This window comes from Epinephelus moara, chromosome 3, assembly GCF_006386435.1.
Source record: "Epinephelus moara isolate mb chromosome 3, YSFRI_EMoa_1.0, whole genome shotgun sequence".
Classification (NCBI taxonomy): domain Eukaryota; kingdom Metazoa; phylum Chordata; class Actinopteri; order Perciformes; family Serranidae; genus Epinephelus; species Epinephelus moara.
The window spans coordinates 8,439,385-8,455,583 of record NC_065508.1 but is presented as its reverse complement, the minus strand read 5'-3'; the positions used below and the strand labels follow the sequence as shown (position 1 = coordinate 8,455,583).

Below are 16,199 nucleotides of genomic sequence, written 5' to 3'. Positions count from 1 at the left end.
TGCTTTTTTATTAAAATGGTTTCTATTTCCAGCCGGAAGTAAAATACAGCATGTGAGCATGAGTTACGTTATGTTCCATATTTTTAATATGTGTGACCTGATATGAAAGTTCTGACTCCTGATATTTTCTGTGTAATGTAGCCATCATTTTATATAAATCTGCTGTAATTCTATTGTGAAGGAGGGCTGTGCTTCTGCAGATCTGAGGGGGAGAACTGCCACATGTACAGTGTCAGTGTAATGAGTGCAACACACCAAAAGATGGAGCTGTTTTGCAACAAAACTGTCAGTCAAATCTCAGACTTGGTCAACATTAGACAACTCTTAACTTTGAAATTGTTTGAGTTATTTACAAAATACTTACACTTAAATCTAAAACAACACATTGCAGCATGAGTGTGATATTGACAAGGAAAAAACAATGACACCTCTCTGCATACAAAGCACTGTCCTGTGCTAAAATTAGCACATTTCCTGTTGAACCCATCACAGTTTTGATCATCTCGTGACAGATTGAGAGACATTAACCACATACACACAAGAATATCATGTGATGTAGTCTCAGTGAGTCAAGCTCAATAGTTCCTTCCTTACACCCCAACAAATTTTCCACCATTAGTAGAAACAGGTCATAACCAAAATACAGACTTACCTAACTGTGAACAGCAAACCTGTGGCAGGTTCAGGTTGAAAAGCAGACCATGCTACAGTCCATCGCACAAACTGAGCAAACACTAGTGCACACGTGATCAAATTACAAAATGTGTAAGTGCTTTCCAAGGTGAAGAAACTATAAAACAAAAGTGATACTAATAAAACATAAGCATATACATACACCTACACCAACATATACACTTAATCACATACACTGAACAAAAATATAAACGCAACGCTTTTGTTTTTGCTCCCATTTTTCATGAGCTGAACTCAAAGATCTAAAACATTTTCTATACACACAAAAGACCATTTCCCTCAAATATTGTTCACAAATCTGTCTAAATCTGTGTTAGTGAGCACTTCTCCTTTGCCGAGATAATCCATCCCACCTCACAGGTGTGACATATCAAGATGCTGATTAGATGAGATGAGATTTAAAGACGTGAACAGAGTCCGCTGATCTGATGCTCAGTGGGAGGCTGTTTCAAAGACAAGGCGCAAGAACTGAAAAGGCTTGATCACCCTTTGTCTTTAACTTGGACTCTAGAACAGTTAGAAGACCCAGATTAGCAGATCAGACTAGCCAACATAGGTGGATGTGCAAGGATCGTTGGTCAAAAGTCTAGCTGCTGAATTTTGAATGATTTGGAGCTGACGTATAGATCGATTGTTGAAGCAGGTAAATGGGGTATTACAGTATTCAAGACAGGAGGATTTAAGAGCATGTATAATTTTCTCCGTGTTATTAAAGAACAGAAGTTACCTGGATTTGGAGATATTCCTCCGCTGGTAAAAACAAGACTGGACTAAATTCTTTACATGTTGCTCCAGGGTCAAATTACTGTCCAGAATAACACACAGGTTTATGTTCGGAGTAAGGGGGCTGATGAGTGGCAGAATTTGTTTTGAGGTACGTTCAGGGCCAATGATGAGAACTTCTGTCTTTTCAGAGTTACATTTTAAGAAGTTTTTGGACATCCAGCTTTTTATATCATATAGGCGACTGAGAAGAGATGCTAATTTACTGGTGTCAGACAGGTAGAGCTGTGTGTCATCCATGTAGCTATAGAAAGAGATGTGATGACGTATTATCCGTCCGAGGGGTAGCATATACAGAACAGATCCTAACACATATCCCTGTGGAATTCCATGTTTTGACTGAGCAATTCTTGAGGAATTTTCCCCAACGGTGACAAAACTTTTTCCATTCAATTTCCATTTTTATCCAGTTTTCATGAATCTTAGAACATGTGTTGTTTCCTTTTGAGCATTTTCATACTTTAATCTGAGTTCCCAAGCTCAGTCAAGTCAGTTTTATGTCAGTAGCACAAAATTACAACCTTGCCTCAGTTGTATAGCGGCCTATGTTGACAGTTCAGTTGATATCATATTCAATTGAACACATTCAGAGTATGAGGGATGGTGTCCGTGAAGTTTATCCGAGAGGGATGGGGGTTACAATGATTGTTGAAATACATTGGACGCAAAAAAGGTCAAAGGAAATGTCATATTGCAGAGTAAACAGAAATATCAGTAGTAAAACAGGGTGCAGTACAGAGAGACAGAATATAAGTTCAGAAGAGTGCAACCATAAGAGCTCCTGAGCATGATGCTGCTTTGGATAGCCTCTGTCCTCTCCCCTGTCTGTCTTCTGTGTCCCAGAGTTAGCTCCATGGTAATACAGCTTTAAGTGTATGGATTGAACCCGTGGCTGCCTGACGCTGGAGGGTTGGTCCATGCAACATAATGAAGCGTCCCAGTCCCTCAAATGGGAGTGGGCGAGCTGGGATAGGCTGGGAGTTTGGTTGGGAGCCGTCAGCGAGACGGGACCAGGCACAAGAAGACGAAGGGGAGGGAAACGAAGAACCGAGCGACTCATAACTTGTGGCTCGTGAGCGGCTGAATGTTGGACAGGAAATTTGACGTAGACAGTTTTACGGAAAGCAGCATTTGTTGCGTTCAGGGGTCACGGAGCGGCGCGGATGACAAAGAAGCGACGCCGGGCAAACTTTCTCAGCCGGGTTTAATCGCTCCTAAAACCCGACAGGGAATTCTGTTTTTCTTTTTCTTTGTAACCTGAGGTGTAAAGAAGAGGACATCACCATGCCACGGCGCACCGTGCAAGAAGTAACAGTGCAGGATGTCCAGAAGCGGAGAAATCCCAACAAACACTACGTAAGCTTTGTTTTATTTCACAACAGCGCTTTGCAGCTTACATTGAGCAGTAGACCTACTTTCCTCTGCTGCCCTACTCCCTCTCCTGTAGGGCTCAGTAAAAACAAAGAGGGTGTCAGATTACAGTTTACCACGGAGTCAAAATCGCAAGTTTGACTCTGTAGACCAATAGTGGTTTGATAATGAACATTTGAAGGCACCACACACAAAAGAGAAACTGATTTGTCAGATTCTAACTCATACAGTGAAGAAAAGACAAGAAACACTGAAGATTGACACACTTAAAGAGTTGTTCCTGGGTGATCTTCAGGTTGTCATGTATCAGACTGCAGGACATAATGTTGGATTCATCAGCTCTTTGTTTGGGACTGATATCAAACCAGCAATTTGTCTTCTACCCTGAGGAATTATGCTCAGTGTTGTTGTTTTGGGTGTCTGACTGATGTGACCTATGACCCTCCCCGAGTCTGCATACTTTCAAGTGTCTATCAGCAATTCAGTATCACCTACAAGTTATATATGTGGATGCAGGTATTGTCTGCAGTCTAACAAAGCCATTTCCAGGTCTTCTCCACTGCCACGTGTGTGCCTTCAGAAACATTTTAATAGGCACACAAATCCAGTCCACAAACCATCCAGACTAATTCCCCCAAGTTCAAATTGAGCATCTCAGCTTTGTCATGCCTCAGGCTCTTCAATTTACTCAGAAAAACATACTCACAGGCTCTGGCAACAGGAAGTAAGACTAACAGAGAGTTTCTAAGGTCATCGGAGTGAGCATAAGGTAATGTTTGAACAAGGAAAGGCCCAAATAATGTTTGCCATGTGGCATATTTTATGACTTATTAGTAAAGTGCCTTGTGTGATTTTCATTCAGGGCAGTTTTCAAGCTGTATTTTAATCGAACATGTCTGATTTAAGTCAGATGTGTTGAATTATTGCACAGAATAGCTCAAGTTCTTCTATGTTAAGTCAGTGGAGACATGAAAAGTGATATTGCTATGATTATCTCCTTATCAGTGTATGCCTCTCTTTTGGCATGCAGTACCTGTGCCAATTTAAGGGATCTGGTCCAGTTCCATTACTGTGTGTAGGAGAAAAGCAGAGAGAGACGAAGAAGAATCAATGTGTGGATATTTTCCCTGTTTCAGCAATCACTCCCTGCTGGTACTGCAAAGTTGTGTGGGAGACAAGAATGTCAAAAAGACAAAGACCCATTTCTCGCTTTTCTGAGATTCCTAAACAATGGCGGTTTTATAGTTTGGGGGATAAATGTGGGCGAGTTTGTCCTTAAACGTGCTCACATTCAGTTTAAAGTAACACCAATGACATCATATGAGATGGCCAACAGTGAAGGCCACTGCCAAGGCCTCAGCAGGCGTTCGTGTTAGTTCCGTGTACATGGCGTGTGCTCTCGTATGTTGGTTTGCATTCGTCTATGTGTGAAAACGATGCCTGGGTTGAAGGACCAACAGACCTTATACCGCTGTGAGTGTTAGTGGTCAAGGACACAGAGTTCTTGAGGTCCCGTGTCTTCTCCATCTGTCTGTTTGCTCTCTGGTGCTGCCCGTGTTGTTTTGTGCCTCTGGTACTCTCTCTACACATGCAGGCTGGACACCTTAAATCTTCCAGAACCCTGGAGGTGCGGTTAAGTGTACAAAAAGCAGCTTATAGCGCCTCTGCTCATCGAAGTTGAACCTTTCTTGAAGTCGGGAAAAACACCCCAAATATCACATTCCTTAGAGACTTACAGATATATATATATACAGATATTTTATTGCCAGTATTAGTGTTTTATTGACTAGAGAAGCTTTTATAGCTAAAGTTATAGCCTTCCCTGTCTTCCTCAGAGCTATGGCTTCAGCCCAATTTGCCATTGTAGCTGTTGTATTTAAATCTTAATCATTTTTTAGACCGTAGCAACCTTTTGCATATCATGGTTCCCGCCCTTAACTGTTGAGAATTCAGCAAAGAGTTGGTGGCCACAGCAATACCATGAAATATGCTCATGTTATTGTTTAGATGGCCCTCCACTGGTTGAAGTTTACACACACTGACACATAACTCTTTTTATTACATGAAGACAGCCTCCCTGCAGGTCTGTATAGCTGCTGTAGCTGGTCCATCCGTGGCCATATCTGACTCGACTGCCCTGAAAGAGAGAGGGAGGCCAGAGAAGGTCTGGGAGTGGGGCCAACAGCATTCAGCCAGACACAGCAAGCCACCGGGGAGTTTCCAATCACCTCCCTGCCTCTCCCGTCTTCTTCGACTGAAGAGTAAAAAAAATAAAGAGCTGTGTCTGTTGCCTGTAGACTGCAATGAGCAAAAAGCTAGATGCTTTTGTTTGGATGCCTTGTGCTGTTTTACTGTTGTTAATGTGAGGCTGATGGAATTTGCAGTCTCACATGTACAAGACGTATGTGTTGTAACTTAGTGCCACAAAGGCAACATTAGTTTATCCCTGTATTTTAATGGAGTTTAGGCACTCTGCATTAGCTTTCAATGTGATGGTATGTTATAATGAAGGCTTCAATCAAACTCACCAACTCGTGTTTCTATTGCTGCTTTTGCTGCTCATTCTTTATGGTAGTGTCTGCCAAAACAATGTCTCTCAAGAAGTGCAATTTTGAAAAGACAACACGGTCAGTAAGGGTGTAAATCACAAGTTTCATCATGATACAACATTATATCGATTATTTGGACATGATGATATGATGTCTCGTCTCGTCTCGTTTGAATTAAATTTAGGGTCCTGTGATCGATATGAGACAATCAGTAAATATCCTCATTGTCTTTTTGTTGGTTGCTTGCCATCGTTGGCCTGGTGCTAATCAGCTAGCACTGCTTGAATGTTAAGAAAGAAGGTGTGCTTGAATGTAAATGGGGACACACACGTGCTGTTGTTAATCATTGAATCGATATATCGATCCAGATTGATGTGTGGCTACAGTCTTAATAGTCAGATCTGCTGCATCAATCCAGTATAATGACTTCCTCTCCAGCAGGAAGTGACACAAATAGACTAGGAAATGAAATAATCGGATATTCCCTTCGCGTTCATGTGAACGGATGATGACAGTGACTGCTGCTGATGTTGCCTGACAAGTGTGCTGTCTGCCTTTCCTCACGCTACCCTCTCTAGGAGTCACAGCACTGCCAATTACGGCACTGAGTCACTGTGAGATGCACCAGGAGGTTTGGATTATCAAATTTGTTAGTTTGAAATGTTCTTATATTTATGTCTTTTGTTTTTCAGGTTTACATCATCAAAGTGTCCTGGAGTGATGGCAGTACAGAAGTCATTTACAGACGCTACAGCAAGTTCTTTGACCTCCAGGTGAGTGTTGCATGTTGCAGCTTTAAAAAGAGTGTGATAAGTTATAACTGCTCCACCAACAAACACAAGCATAGGTCAGGAAGTGAATGGTACTCTCTCCATACTGCACAGTCCCCCTGTAGACCTTGTGCTCGTAGCCGAGCTCTCTCTGCTCCACCCATATGACACTGGTAATTATATTGTGCGAGAGGAGTCGGAAAATGTCCCAATGAAGTTAATAGAGGACAGTGATGAATGTGACGACCGCACTGATGACCACAGAAATGTCTGAATCATTCTTGAACGTCACGCTGGCAGTGTGTGTTGCACAAGGAGGGAATCTCATTAGTATCCTAGTTTCCCTTCCTCTTTCGAAGGTAATGGATCTGGGGCCTCGGCCACGTCTGAGCTTGCAGAGCGTGGACTCCAGGAAACCCAGAAAGGCAATGAGCACATAGTCAATTTAGGCGAAGCATACTGTCAGCCCTAATTGAATTAAATTCCTTTTAATTGATTAGAATGGTCAAAGCATGAGCAATGAAATCAATAATTATAATGCTCCACTGGGGTTTCTCTGAGGCTACAAGTGTCATGTTAACCAGAAGAATATAAACAATTCCATTACTAATATCATTAGTTTGACTCAAGGCTTCAGAAGCTGCCAACAGTCTTACTTATAAATCAGCTCATATCACACTCATGAATGTTTTTTAATCGTTGCACCTCTCTTGTTGAGACCATGCCAAAGTAAAAGTTCATGTGTAGCTGTAAACAGGAATCTTTGCAGTGTAATAAACACAGATTGGCTAAAAACATTAAAGGCTGTTAACTGCTCTTTACTGATAACATTTAAAGGGGTATTAATACATGTAAGCCTGCTGTTGAACTATTGTCAATCAGTAAAACCTGCAACAGCAGTGAAAGAACTTGACCGTCATTTTCATTATTGTTTGTGCCAATAGTTGCATTTTCATAAAATAGATAAGAAAGATGGCTAATTTAAAAGGGAACTAGGAGACATGTGGAGTGGAGATCTTGTAGATTGGTTCCAGAAATGATTCAACCGTGCAGCCTAAGGTTTCCTGTGTGTTTTGCTGGATGTATAACTCTATGACTACTTAAACTATTGAACTGCAATTTAGGCTGAATGGTTGGTTGAACATCTTTCATTGGCTTCTGTAGCTATTTTCTATTACATATATTAAATTCAGAGTATTTATTTGTGTTTTGAAAATTGCAACTAAAGTAAATTAAACTCCATGCGAGTTTCACAATGTTAGTAATTCAGTAAATTGGGTTTCATCATCCAGCCGTAGCACTGCTTTGCTTTTGATGTTTTTGGCTCACGAAGAAGGCTTTTAAGACTTTGTGAGCGCTGTGTCTAAGTGAGAGGAGGAGATTGGGAAACCTTCACATATTAGTAAGAGGGGAGTTTTCTTTCCAGTAAGAGCTGGAAAGTCCGTTTTTCAAAGACAGAGATCCTAGCAACAGATGAAGAATTGCTGAATCAGAATTAATCAGTGACCACACATGTTGTCATTTATGTGCAAGGAACACAGACTGATTGAAATAATGGGCGTAGCCATTGAGTTAGGCATTTTGATCATCGCCATCTTGGTGCATTGGAGCCAGAATATTTGAATGAGAGGGTGGAGCTGTGGAGGAGCGAGGGGTGGATCTGACTCAGGCTGTGGTGATGCCTCACAAGCCCTTTTAAGAAAAAGACTGCACAGTAGAGCCGCTACACAGTCCTTTCATAATGCCTCTGCATTTTAACAACAACAACAATTTACTGTTTTTGTGAAATAGCGGCTGATTACGTTCTCTGCTTGAGGAGTGAAGACTTCCTGGACCTCATTGTTTTCCCAATTTGTGGACATTTTTGGCAACTGTTCTTCTTGTTTGAGTTAGCCGCTAACTGCTATCAGCTACTATTTAAATCTCCAGGCAATTGGTTGCATGCATAACACGTCGCCAAAATGTCAACCAACCTTGACGCCCATGATCCCGTCCCACCAGCTGTCCCATTTATACAGAGGTCGTTTCGATGCTGTTACTTCCTCCGTTCCCGGCTCAGAGGCGAGACAGCTCTGTCCCCCTATTCCGCAATGGCAGCTTTTATACAGAACAGGAAGGTGCAATAATGGCGTGAAATTCCTGCCTTGAAGAGGCAGTGTAAAAGGACCTACAGACAGCCTGTCACTCAAAGCAGCCACACCCTTAATTATGCATAACATTAATGACATTAAAATAGGTGAGTTATAAAAGAATTCACCCTCGTACAGATGTAATGAAGGGGAAGTTAGCTATAGAGACCAAAACTGTTTTTGTACCAGGCTCTAAACATGTTTATTTCTGCTGTAAAGTTGGGCATTTCAACATGGGTGTCTATGGGGATTGACTTCCTTTTGGAGCCAGCCTCAAGTGCCCAAGAGAGCAACAGCAGTTTTGGGCACTTGCTTCCATTTTTAAGCCCTGGAGGTTGCCGCTTGGCTAGGAAACACAAGTTCTTTCCTGTTGTCTATTTAAAACATCCACAGATACTAATTAAAGAGATTTTACTGTCAGTGATCACTTTCAACAATATCATTCCTTGTTAATTTCATCCATACCTCAGCACATTACCACCACACATAACTAGTAGTTACATTACAGTATCGGATCAATGGCCTTGAACCAGATGAACATACATGACATATTTTCAGTGGGGGCATTCCCCACTGGTGTTCACCCTGCCATGCCATTCAGCTGCTTCCTGCTGTGTTGACAGCCTGTGGGTGGGCTCTCACTGGTGAGAGAGATGTAGATAAGCCCAGCTGGAGAGATTACAAGCCAGTCTCTTATCTCCTGTTAGATTTGGCATTGACATCTTATAAGCCACCTTGAGGCTGTGGTATTTCTTACAAAAAGGCTGGCAAGTTGGAGTTGGAAGGCCGGGCATCTCATCAGCTCCATGATGATAAAGGGATTATAAATGTCTGTTTGTAGAATGTATTTGAAGTTCTTTTGTTAACTTTTTAAAAGATTATTTTATCATTTTGACCCGTTGCACAGTGCATTTTGATGAGGAATAAGGCAATGGTTTGACATCATCAGGCATCATCCCAGGTGCCCGGCCCGGATAGTGACATAGAGCTGAGTCATTGAGCTCTTCTCGTTACCATTTCGTCATTGTCTGTCATCTGCCTTTGATTTTTTTACGTCTTATCCTGCTTTGTTCCATCTGCTCTGGTCATCGCTCATTCTGTTGCCTTATGATACAGGAGGGATTTATATGAACAGAGAAAAGATGATACTGTAAAAAAAAAAAAAGAAGTTTTACTGGTCACACCAAAGCCTCAGAGCCAGACAGGAAATGTTATTCACCACATCCCGTCAACACAGCTGGCCCAAGTAGCTGATGCATTAGTTCAACCAAGGAAACGTGTGCTTTTTTTACCGACCACAGGCAGTGTTTATTCACTCAGTCTGACTTCAGTAGGATTTCTACATTTCTAAATGCTTGGTTGTTTAAATCCAGATATATGTAGTCTATATTTGAAAGGATGACACCTTTTTAGTTTTTTTCTATAAACAGATGCAATCCAGACCAAGCTGGGTTAAGCAGACAGTGATCCTGACAACATGAAAAAAGGGGTGTCATTACATATATAGAATCTTAATACTAATTTGCATTTCTTTACATTTTCAAAAACAGTCTGCCCAAATTTCTCTGTGATTACATGTGTCGTGCGTGTCTGACTGCATTCACTTTCTAAGATTCTTGACCCAAGAGCTAGACGCTCTTCTCACCCAAGATATTTCTGCCACTTCTCACCCACCTCTTTCCTGCAACACCCACACTGGAGTCTCCATGTAGCTGCTACCCCTAAATACATCAAACTGGCACATGTGGGTACTTTGCAAAACTTTAAGGCCGCACCCCTTTTGAGGCGGGGGGGGTAGAAAACCAAAGATTCTATAGCTAGATTTCATTGCAGTTTGACATGTGTTTGGATCATAATTTGGAGAAGTCTGTTTGCATATATTTTTTGTTAAGCCAATGTTTTTTTACAGACATGTAATCATCATTTTGCAACCTTGTCTGAACCACAGTGTTTGCGATACCTTAATAAATAAAGGTCGATTGCCGTCATGTTAGGGCTGCTCGATTAATCGAATTTTAATCTAGATTACGATTTGGGCTTTCAACGATAATGAAAACAAGATAATCAACATAAAACGATTATGCACTTCTTGTCAGTTTACTCTCGTTGTCTCGTGTTGCAAATCAAACGCACCCGGAAGCCACGCATGCACAATACTGCCCCGTCCCCTCCTCTCTATTCACTCCATGAGCCAGTCAAGTAGGTGAACTATGCATAATGCGAGGGGCAGGTGATCGCAGAAGATTTCAATAACAGCGTGTGGAAAATGGCAGAGAGAGTCACTTCAGGCTTCCCATGTCGGAGTAGAGCAGTGTCCCAACCAGGGGTCGCGTTAACCGGATATGCTCGGTCATTGACCGTTTTTTTACAACAATGACCGGAAAATCTGAAGGCCGTCGGCCATTTTGACCGGTTGCAATTACCACCCCTGCCCACTTGGCAGCAGAGTGCACAGTCAGTGGTTTAAGTAAGTGGCTGCCGTTTTCACACTGCAGAGAAAAAGTCATTCATGTGGCGTTGTTGGACATAACGCCCTGGACATACCAGACACGGAACCAAAGCACGGTGCCCAGCAGCGGAGGCAGTTTTCAGTCAGCACCCATGTTAACCTATCTGACTGTCCACACAGGCCGCTGAGCAGAGCAGAGCGCCCGCGGAGTAGAGGCAGCGCTTCAGTTCGGCGTCTGGTCTATTTTTCACGCGAGCCACGAGCGCTTCTGTCAAGCTGGATCGAGCGGATCGTACCAAACAGGAAGTCGGACACAGAAAAGACGAGAGAATCTGGCCAATTTTCAAAATAAAATAACAGCACGCACTGAGGAACGTGAGGAGAAAATACCGTGTTTATAATTTAAAAAAACACAACAGTGCATAACCGAACACATTTTTCAATACCCTAATCACTTCATTACAATTTTAATTTTGTGCCACCGAGCCTACAGGCATAACTACATAACGCCCTGGACACACCGGACGCGTTAGTGACGCGTTAGTGTCGTCCGGTGTGTCCAGGGCGAAGCCTAATGGCACGGGTGTGTGGATGTCTGTTCATCTTTTCGTTCATGTCCTTATTAATGCACACTTTATAACTTGCTTGTTGGATTTATTAAAAACGAACGAATGAAAACTAAATGTCTTTGAATATTTTTATTATCATTTAAAAACAAAAATTAAAATGACCGGTAAAAATAGATTATGACCGGATTTTTGTGACCCTGTCGGTCAAAATGACCGCCGACGAAAAAGTCTAGCGCAACGTCTGGTCCCAACACAGTGGCTGTGTCTATATATGTTTGATTGGATCACCAGAGGTCTGTAGTATGAAGCAGGATTTGAAGTTAGCGAGGTAATTTGAGGGTTAACTCTTGGATTTCAGTACTATGAAGCTGGGATAAATCACCATGGTAACTTATGCTGAACAGCTAACCTGTTCCGGAGCAGGTTAACTTTAGAGTATCGTATTTTCAGTATTTCTACATTTTCCGTTACAAGATTACATGGTATCTTTTACATTAACATTTTACTGTATGGCAGTCCCACACACTGTCAGTATCGTTTCATCACATATCATATGAAGCAGCCTACTTTATTCGTGGTTCTGATGATGTTGCTCATAATTAACACCCCCTCCTCTTTCACATGGTGCCACTCATGGCTGGATACGAAAACCCAGAGCTGACTGAACTAGCTGATAACCAGCTTTGCAGTAGTGGTTACCCAGATGGCCAATGCTTGGGTTAGTCAACCCAGATAACAAAAAGATAGATAGTTGAACTGGCTTCATAGTGCAGGCCTCAAGTATTGTTGTCTGTAAATAACCAACCTGTTAATAGCCAACTGTATGTTCTTGGCTGCTATTTATTTGGAGACAACAGTATGATGCTGTTGTACTGGACTGAAGCAGCCTCCTACTCAAGTTAGCTGTCCATCAGTTTTAAATGTCACCAACGGCATTTAGTGATTTACCACACTGACAGTGAATATTCACATATCTTAAGTGCCTCAAATCTCAGTCAGCAAGGCTTGGTTGAACCACTACACAGCAGCTTTTCAGCATTTTCCTGTTCATCTCTATATGTGACAGGGCATTTCTTTGCTCCAAATGGGGACACAGCCTTGGCGATGACGTGATGCTAGCCTGGTCTAAAGCATCAGGGAGTGTAGTATCCATTTCTGCATACTGCTGAAGGACTCCATGGTGTGACAGAGTTATTGCCAGCACTTATGCATAAATGTATGTAATGCAGAGTATGTGTTTAGTCTTGCGAGCTCTTGAATACTGAGGGAACAAATTAAGCAATTAGCATTTTAACACAACCTGTGGGGTTTTTCCCCTCTCTGTTTCAATGTGTGACATTGTGAACAAAAATAGACTGATCTTCAGAAAGATGGAAAGTGCTGAGATTTTTTGCCATGGGGTCATCAGTTTTATTTCCATGTCACTAAGAACAGTTTCCATGCTGCAGACGTGTCCGCTCAACTTCACAAGCTGAGTCTTCCAGCATTCCTAGTCTCTTTGGATACAGGATACAGTTTTACTTTAAAGCTGTATGAAAATACATCACTGCTTACTTATTCAGAGCTGCACAGCTGTCACATATTTTCCATCTGCAGTAATCAAGTAACAAAACTTTTTAAAGGGGGGCAAGCAACAACAATGTGCCTATTTCCTGTTGTGTATAGTCATTTTCAGCCATTTTCAGAATAAAATGCGCTGTACGTATCCTTAAGCAGTGCAGTTTGTTCCTGGAACCCAAAACATGTGGTTTACTAAGGGATTGCTGATAGGTACAAGATAGGTACTTATTGCTGAAGCTCTGTTAACAGTTTTCATGTTAGGGTGTGAATGGTGTGGGCTGAATATGGAGAAAGAAACAATGGAGGTTTCAATTAATTTGTTAGGAAAGATTAAGTGTGTTGTCAAAACTATTCAATGCACTGAAGTTTACTTTGATAGATGAACTATTGCTGGGACTCTATCCTTCATGACTCAGTGAAATGAATACAAAAGACCTAACACCCGAAGCTAAACATCACCATAGCACTCTTAATTTTCTCATTCATATGTGTCTGTTTATGATTGCCGTGGGTAGATGTGGTTTGTTAGCAGTGTGGCCCATGCTCACAGAGAGCCAAGTATAAAAAAGGAACAAGGAGTGCTGTTTTGTTTTTACCCTCTAGCTCCTTAACCAGTTGATGTCATCAAGCTGGACTGAAGAGCATGATTTACAGTTGTCTGTCAACTGACTAGATTAGAATTAGTCCTGTTTTAGGGAAATGGCTTATTGTTGTTGGCTGCCAAGAGACGACAGGCACAAATGAACCCACTTGCTATTCCCATCACAATCATGTCTCCACTCTAAGTGGCGAGAAACCAAACAGAAACTGATTGATACTTCATCCGCTGGTGCTAGAAAATGCCATAAGAACTGAAATTGGGAAGCTACAGATCTTGTGATAGACTGGTGACCTCTCCAGGGTGTACCCTGCCACTTTTCCAGGGCATGCTGGAATAGGCTCTAGACACTTGGCCAAGAATAGAATAAGTGGATATAGAAAATCGAGGGGTGCCTTGGCAACAAGGGCTGTCTTATCCTGAATATGACACCAGAAAAATTTTGTCATATGTCTCTGAGACAAGAAGTACAGAAACAGTGTGTGTGATCAAACCCAGGCTTTTCAATGCTTTCCACACCACTTAGAAACAGTACCTCTTGGGCATGCACTTAATTCCTCTGATGAGCAGTGGGTAAACAGTGCCATGGTCCTGTAACTCAGGGGAAAGTAGCATTTATGAAATCCAAGTTACATTGGACCCAACCTTGCTGTAGAAAGTTTAAAGCTTCAACCAAATGATAAGTTAAAATATACTTTTCAACAGTTTCTGGCAAAGTGGTAGGGTTGGGCAATATATACTGTTAGGCGATAAAAATGTTTAGCCATATCAGATTTTTTTGAGTTGGTCTGAGATCCAGTTAATACTGAGATAGCTATCCTTATCCCAGCAACAGACAATATCAAATTATGATTGTATTGTTGATAGAATAGAATTTTCATCAAATTTATTGCAGTGAATCAACGCTGAAATATAAAAGTACATTAATCAAGCAACTTATTCGTCACATGCAGTTTTCAGTTCCACCAGTTTGTAGTTGTAGTAATAATAAATAAATGTCAGTGTTTAGGATTTGGCAGGGTCATCATTCAGTATCCTTGTAGCCCGAGGGTAGAAGCTCCTCCTTAAGGCTCATTTATGCTCCCTTTACGTACGAAAATGTATACATCCGTTTCAAACGATGTTACTGTCACTGCCCACATACTTCCATGCGTCCTTTACGTTGGCATGGATGTTAACCAATATATCCACCAGGGGGCAGCCCAGAGTCAAAAGTTTATGACAACAACAAACTCAAAAACAAACATGGCGACTGTGGAGGAGATATTGATAATGTGCCTCTTGCATAAAAGACAAAAACAGGCAGCATTGTAGGAGGCGGTGGTCGGTGAGGCCGTTAAATACATTGCAACTGGAGGACGGAGAATTCTTTTCTCTAGTACTGCCAATGAGAGAAATTGAATTGTTATTTCTTCTTCGTGTCTCACTAGAGCTTCGTATCGGGTAGTGACAGCAACACTGCCCCCACGGTTTCCGGTGGTACTGCTCTGTTTGGCCCGTATCCGTAAGCTTTATGGAAACGTGCAGAAATACAGACGAAATGAACGCAGAGCACGGACAGAAGGCTCCGTCCGTATCCGGATCCATATTTAACATTGAGCATAAAAGCCTCAATGTTAAATGAGCCTCTCATTGTTGGCCTGGTGTATCCGGTACCTTCTTCCCAATCTCGATATGTAGAATGATAGAAGATTGTATTTATATTGCCCACCCCTATTAAGAGGTCAGGGAGAAGATCCTCAAGTTGAGGATCCAGGGTCAAGCCACTTTATTTTCTAAAGTGTTCTTGACACAACCAGACCCTTGGGTGCTGTTTCTGGGGGTGGATATGTAGAAGAGACTGACCCTACAGGGACTAACTAAAAGTAAAATTGTTAAGACTGTATCTAGACTGAACATACTAAGGCACCGCTGTCATTCATGAGTCCCTAGAAACTGTTTCCTGGTGTTAATTATATGTAAGCATCAGGACAATCAGTATTAATCAAAGTAAGAAAACCTGTCTGGTAGTATTAAAACGAGAACACTGAGGTCTTACACATATTGAAGATGAAGAGATTTAATCCATCCATCTATTCATCCATACAGCCATACATCCATAAGTTATCTGCTTATAAATGCCACAGATAATTTCTTTGCTCACACTACTTCATCAGTGGACTAACAGCTCAGCTTTCCACAAATGTGGATAGTTGCGGTTACAGTATGGTTGTCTGCAAAGGGTTAAAAATGACCTCAGGCATGAATGTACAGTGGACTGAGTGAAAGAATCGGAGGACTACAGAGATAGGCATGTTGCAAAGAGAGCAGCTATTGTTCTCTGGGCTTTTATACTCTCATTCAAGAGTCTTGTGCGTGTCTGATCTTCTTTATTATCCCTTTGTTTGAAGGCTGATGATACAGCTAAAGCGGATATGGACTAGACAAATTATAACCCCCTGGAAGATTACGTTTGTTTCTGAATCAGCAAGAATTTGCCAAATTAAATACCAGTGTTTAGAAGTTTACTGCGTTACCAGGCATATTAACAGACAAGGTTTTTTTTTCTTCTTCCTTACATCCCTGGACTGGTCTGTTGGTCTTACTGTAGCCATTCAATGACTGAAATGTGTCAAACTGTTAATGAAGTCAACTAAGGCACATCACAGCAACTAATGGACAACGTGGTGTAAACAGATCTTTAATAGTTTATGTTCACTCTTTCCATCCTCCAAATTTCCCTGGTGGA

General features: G+C 41.6%; 1 protein-coding gene across 2 annotated transcripts in view; it reads left to right on the top strand.

Annotated features, from left to right (window-relative positions):
• Positions 1–2,429: 2,429 nt before the first annotated feature.
• The window catches only part of sh3pxd2b (SH3 and PX domains 2B), a 51,083-nt gene continuing 37,313 nt past the window's right edge, over positions 2,430–16,199 (top strand). For both annotated transcript variants that reach the window (XM_050040542.1, XM_050040541.1), the window contains exons 1-2: positions 2,430–2,832; positions 6,089–6,169. In XM_050040542.1, coding sequence (XP_049896499.1) covers positions 2,761–2,832; positions 6,089–6,169 — 153 coding nt within the window. In that variant the 5' untranslated portion in view covers positions 2,430–2,760. The remainder of the gene's footprint in view (positions 2,833–6,088; positions 6,170–16,199) is intronic.